Genomic DNA, 5,861 nt, shown 5'->3' with positions numbered 1-5,861 from the left:
ATATACAAGTTTTTGCGCGCCTCTTCTAGTTGATGTAGTTTTAGTTGGTCCTAGACTAATTAGAGCTAGCCCTAGCCACCTCTAATCCTCATAATCAGAAACCCAGTGTGGTTCTAATATCCTCCCTCTAATTCTCCGGTGACGATTAGCTCTGGACGGCGAAGCGCTGCCAGATCATGAAGACTGTCCGCTTGCAACCAAGTAGAGAAGTCATGCTTTTGGTCTTTGGTTCGAGCGATCGTTCCAGGATGGTTCGCGGGATCGTCATCAACGTTTGAGGGACTTCAAGGACGATCTACACCGACTCTTCTTCTTCCGCTGCACTCTGGAGTTGATAACGATCTTTGATCCCAACCCGTTATGCATCTTCATATTTATCTTGGTGATCATAGGTGTGAATATTTTTTTTGTTCTACTACGTTTCCCAACATTCTCTGCTAAGCAGAAATGCACGGCTACTATGCGGATGCTTGCACTTGGTACCGCCGTCAATGTCGTTGGTGAGATGGTTCGGATGGGGAAGAGCACATGCCTAGCGACAACTGTGTAGTTTGCCTTCACCGTGGTGGAGGTGTTTTCAGCAGAGTGTCTGAGAGAACCAAGTGTGCAAGATACACAAGAATTGTTGGCTATCAGAGAGGAAAGAGGATTTCCAGGTATGCTCGGTTCATTTGATTGCATGCATTGCCAATGGACGAACTGCCCCCAAAGGTTTGTGCGGGATGTGCCAAGGTCACACCAAAGAGGCCACCATCATATTAGAAGCGGTGGCATCACATGACTCGTGTATTTGGCATGCTTTCTTTGGAATGCCTCATTCTCACAGCGACATCAATGTGCTTCAGCGATCTCCCGTGTTCAGAAGACTTTGTAATGGGGAATCGCCGCCCTGCAACTTCACTATCAACGGTCGCGACTACAGCATGGAGTACTACCTTGCTGATGGTATCTATCCTCGGTGGACGGCATTTGTGAAGACTATATCTGATCCAGACGGTAACAAAGAAAGCCACTTTGCAACAATGCAAGAAGTAGCTAGGAAGGATGTGGAGAAGGCATTCGGAGTGCCCCAAGCTCATTGGAAAATTGTTCGCGGAGCTGCAATGATGTGGGAATCAAAAACTTTGTGGCAGCTGGTGACATGTTGTGTCATTTTGCATAATATTGTCGAAGACGAGGGTGAGGGGCAATCCGAACTCATGATTTAGACAAGGCTGGAGAACAAGTCCACATCCCGAAACAACAACATGCAAATCATGTTATCAATTTTCCGTAGACGGATCAGAACATTCGAAATCATCAGGTGCACACGCAGGTACCAGTGATCTTGTGGAGCATATGTGAAACCACAATGAAAACCAATGAATTATGCACTTCGAATAATTTTCATGTTCACACTATGCGTTATCACTATCAACAATTGTTATTTATTCCCTCCGTTTCTTTTTAGTATATATATAAGATTTGATCAAAGTCAAACTACACAAAGTTTGACTAAATTTATATAAAAAATATCAACATCTATAATACTAAAGCTATATGGTATGAAAATTGATCCCATGATGCATCTAATAATATTGATTTCATACTATCTTTGTTGATATTTTTTCTTATAAAGTTAGTCAAACTTTACACAGAAACAGTGGATATGTATGAATTTGAGGTGTGTGTCTGCCCGATAGTCAGTATGAAGGGTCGTCCGGCGCTGTCCGCGGTCGTCCCGGGCGTGTCCACGGACGTTTATGGAGCCGAATTTGCCAAGCCCGTCTGTAAATGCTCTTCGCGTGCAAATTACATTCCCTCACTAGGTTTTTCATTATATTTTTGGATTTGAAAGAATAACTGAATTTTACACAATACAGCTCCAAAAAAGTATTCCCATCACGAGGCTTTCTTGTTTTCAGAGAATGACCCTTTGTTGCCGTTTCGTGAACTTTGTGTTATTCTTCTACCTCAATTAAAAGAATTTGCTCGATACTCCCTCTTTAAAGAAAAATAAGATCGCTTAGATCACTATTTTAGTGATCTAAACAATCTTATAGTATTTTCTTTCCGGAAGGAGTAGTAAGCACTAGCAGGTTGGTAATACTTCATTTATTTTTTGTCTTGTTTTTTTTAACATTGGTGCAGACATGAGCGTTCATATATACGCGTATATACTCATCCCTATGAATCCACACATGCACACCATATTTCTATTAGCATCTCCGAGAGATCGAGCTGACATATCATTTTGAGATTTTTACGAAGTTACTGTAGACGCCTGGTAGCCGACGGGAACGTCTCCTCTCATTGAACATGTATTTTTTTTAATCTTGTTTACATCGCACCATCCATAATATTCACCCCAACACATACTCCCCAGGGCTTGTCTCATTTTAGCACGCTATCTCATTGTCTCCCCTCAACCAATCGTTTAGAATAGAAAAATATCCCAAGCTGCGATTACAAGTTGGCGCATAAACGGCAATCATTTCCATTCGACGGGTCATATTGTAATAATAGTATAGATACAGCTTTGGAATCGTATTCCGTAGAACACGTTTTTTCTCCCGGGGGTATATATGCCATGCGATCTCATTTTCGTTGGACGCTGGGAGTATCTATCTATATATCCATCTAGCAGCCGGTAAAAAGAAAAGAAAAACGATGGTCCGGGCGACTGATGCGCGACGGCGACAGACTCGACCGGCCACGAAAAGGAGCCAAAAAGGCAGCCGTCGAGCTCCCCCACTGCCCCCCTCCCTCCGCTGCCCCGCGCCTGCCCGCTCGACGCACCCAAGCGTTGCGGCTTCCAGCGAATGAACTGCTCTGCCCTGCGCTCTGGAGTCTGGACCATCTCCCGTCCCCGCGCGCACGGGCCACAGTGCGCATGCACATCCAGTCCAGTCCAGTCCAGTCCAGCAACGAATCTCGCTGCGATGGCGATGCCGATGCCATTGCCATTGGGCGGCATCGGCTTGTCCCGCGGGTGCGTGACCCGACCTGACTCCCTCGGTCCGCCGGCCCAGTTCGTTCCACCCCACCCCCCGGAAGAACGAATGATTCCCTCGTCGAAACGGCTGATATCTCCGTGCCAGATCCGACACGTTCGACCCGATGGACATTACAAAGTTTCCATCCTTGGTCAGTTCGCCACTACAGCATCACACTGGTACTACTACCTCCGTTTCAGTTTATAAGTCCTACGCGTATATCTAGGTTGTCAATTTTATCATCTTAATATAAACTATATAACACAAAAATTATACGGTTTGAAAATAAAGCATCTGAAGTTTATATTAATATATTTTTTATAATATATGATTTTTATTAAGTTGGTTAAATTAACGACCTAAGGGTACGCACACACCCTGTAAACCGAAAGAGAGGTAGTACGTGCGTTGAGGTTCTGACTAGTACTATTACTAGCTGGATTGATGATGATGAAAGGTAGGAGGGCCTTCACTCGAGCCCATAAAAAACTACACTGCTAATAATACTATAATAATAATCAAAGGCAAAAGAGCACCAAATCCAAGATAGATTGATAGGCAGATGCGGCTGCGCCACAGATGCCAAACATTCATTAACCACGGCGGCCATGTCGACCCGCCCGCCCGCCCGCACTGTGCCCAACTGTCGACGATTCCACCTCCCATTCGATCCGGAAAACGAAGCTAAAAAAAGATGAAGAGACGAACAGGGGGTGAAATTCAAGAGCACGATTACAAGGAGGAGCACAGCTCACCACTACTAGCAGCATTAACATACAGGAGACTGACTGAAGGAGGGTCGATCGAGGAACTAATTAATTAATTAACATCTTCTTCTTCTTCTTCTCTAATTAATTAAAAACAACTAATCTTGGCGGGCGGGCGGGCGGGCGGGCGGTACTACGTACGTCGTGGTGAAGGGCGGTAGGGGACATGAATAGCCGGGCGAACAGGAGTTGTAGAAGGGTAGAGGTACTACGTGGCCATGGATTAACCTTGTCTTGGTCTTGGAGGCGGCGCCGGCCGGCCGGCGAGCTCACCGCTGCATGCTGCTACAGGCTCAAGTTGAGGTCCAGCTCCTCCTCGGCCTCCTCGCCGTTGTTGTTGTAGATGCTGCCGCCTCCGGAGGTGAGCGTGGTGGTGGTGCTGGCGGGCGACGGGGTGGTGGCGGCCGCTGAGGCGGTCGGCCCGTGGCAGCCCCGCCTCCAGTTGAGCATGTCGATCAGCTCGTCGCGCCCGGCGCCGGGCTGCTCGGCCGCGGCCATCATCGCGCGCTCGCTGCTGCTGCTGCTGCTGCTGACGGCCAGGAGCTGCTGCTGGTGCGCGGCGGCGAAGCGGGACACCTGCTGCATGCCGCCGCTGTACAGCTCGCCGGTCGCCGCCGAGGACGCCGACGCTCCCTGCGGCGGCGCGTAGTACTGGAGCCGGTCGGAGCCGACCATGATGGAGCTGTGGGAGGCGATTGGGAAGGTGGTGGGCAAGGCCGCGTAGGCACGGCTCGCGTAGGCGTGCGCCGGGAGGCCCGCGGCGACGCCGGGCGGCGCGGTCGCGGTAGAACCCGCGACAGAGCCGGCGTAGGGCCCCGAGGCGGTGGCGCCGGAGGAGTTGGGCGGCGCGGCATTGGCGTGGAGGTGCGCGGAGGAGGTGGGCGGCATGTAGAAGTAGGGGTTCCAGCCGATGCTGCGCTCCTTCTTGTGCGCGTTCTGGTGGCCGCCGAGCGCCTGCGACTTGAGGAACTTCTTGTTGCAGAAGAGGCAGGGGAAGAGGCGCACGTCCTTGCCGTCGACGCACGCGCCGTCGCCGCCCGCCCCGGCCCCGCCGTCAGCCTCGGCGACGGACTGCGCCGCCGGCGCCAGCGTGAGCGAGAGGTCGGCCGGCTTGGACGGCGGCATGGGCACAGACACAGGGGGCGAGTCCATGTCCATGTGGCGGCGGCGGCGGGGTTGTATATCCGCGGGCGACGCGATTAAACAAGGTCGTGGGAAAGGATATGATTATATCCACAAAGGGGAGCGAGGGAGGGAGGGGGAGGCGAGCGTGCGTGCACTGGAGTGGTATGTGTGGTTCGGCCCAGGAGAAAGGCGAGGGTTTGTTTTTCTATATATGGCAACGGACGCAGGAGAAGAGTTGGAGTAGCAGCAGCAGTTGAGCAGTTTGGCTAACGCTAACTGGGGGCTACGTACTCTCTACTGTGGCTGGCTGGCTGGCTGAGTGCGCCATTTCCTTTCCTTTCCTTTGGTTTCTTTTTCCCACTTTTTTCCGCTGCTGATAAATTATTATGCTTGTCAAGTTGAGTGGCGGCCTCTCAGCCCTACGACTCTCACTTGGAAATGCTACTAGTAAACTGTATAGCAGACGACTGCTACAAATGCCATGGTTATCAAAGAAGATGTAGTGGGATTTTGTCTACGGTACCACGTACACACACGCACACGAGTGGGAGAAAAGAAAGGGGTTGGAAAAGGAGGCCAGCAGGCAACTGGCTGGCTCCGGCCGGTGGCTCGTCCGCCGCGGCGGTGGTGACGCGAATATATGCGGGCGCCCAGTGGGCGGGGCCCCGGCGTAAGTGGGATTGGGCGGCCATGGGAGGCCGCGGCCACATGGTGGCGCGCCATTGGGGGGCTACGTGCGCAAGTGCTTTCACGCAACACGCCATTACCACTGTAGCACTCCGTGAGGCCAACTCCACCGCGCGACTCTATCCTATCCGCCCCGTCCGTTTGGGGTAAAAGGAACAAACGAGACGGCCCAGCGCGTGGGCGCAAACGGACTTTTGTCCGCTTTGTGTCCGCTTTCGACCCATCCCCGGCCCAAAGTTGCGCCGGTTTTGGGGTAAAACGGACAGCGCGGACGGGCGGGACGTGCGCGCTTGTCCTCCCCTGGCCC

General features: G+C 51.5%; 1 protein-coding gene across 1 annotated transcript; it reads right to left on the bottom strand.

Moving 5' to 3' along the window:
- Positions 1-3,670: 3,670 nt before the first annotated feature.
- LOC123105322 (uncharacterized) lies at positions 3,671-4,915 on the bottom strand (the record flags this gene model as incomplete). The annotated part of the gene is given in 1 exon segment (XM_044527369.1): positions 3,671-4,915. A coding segment is annotated over 1 exon segment (873 nt). The 3' UTR covers positions 3,671-4,027.
- Between the last annotated feature and the right edge of the window lie 946 nt (positions 4,916-5,861).

Source organism: Triticum aestivum, chromosome 5A (assembly GCF_018294505.1).
Source record: "Triticum aestivum cultivar Chinese Spring chromosome 5A, IWGSC CS RefSeq v2.1, whole genome shotgun sequence".
In the NCBI taxonomy this organism is placed as follows: Eukaryota; Viridiplantae; Streptophyta; class Magnoliopsida; order Poales; family Poaceae; genus Triticum; species Triticum aestivum.
Note: the sequence above shows the minus strand (reverse complement) of the source record. Positions and strands in the feature narration are given on the sequence as shown.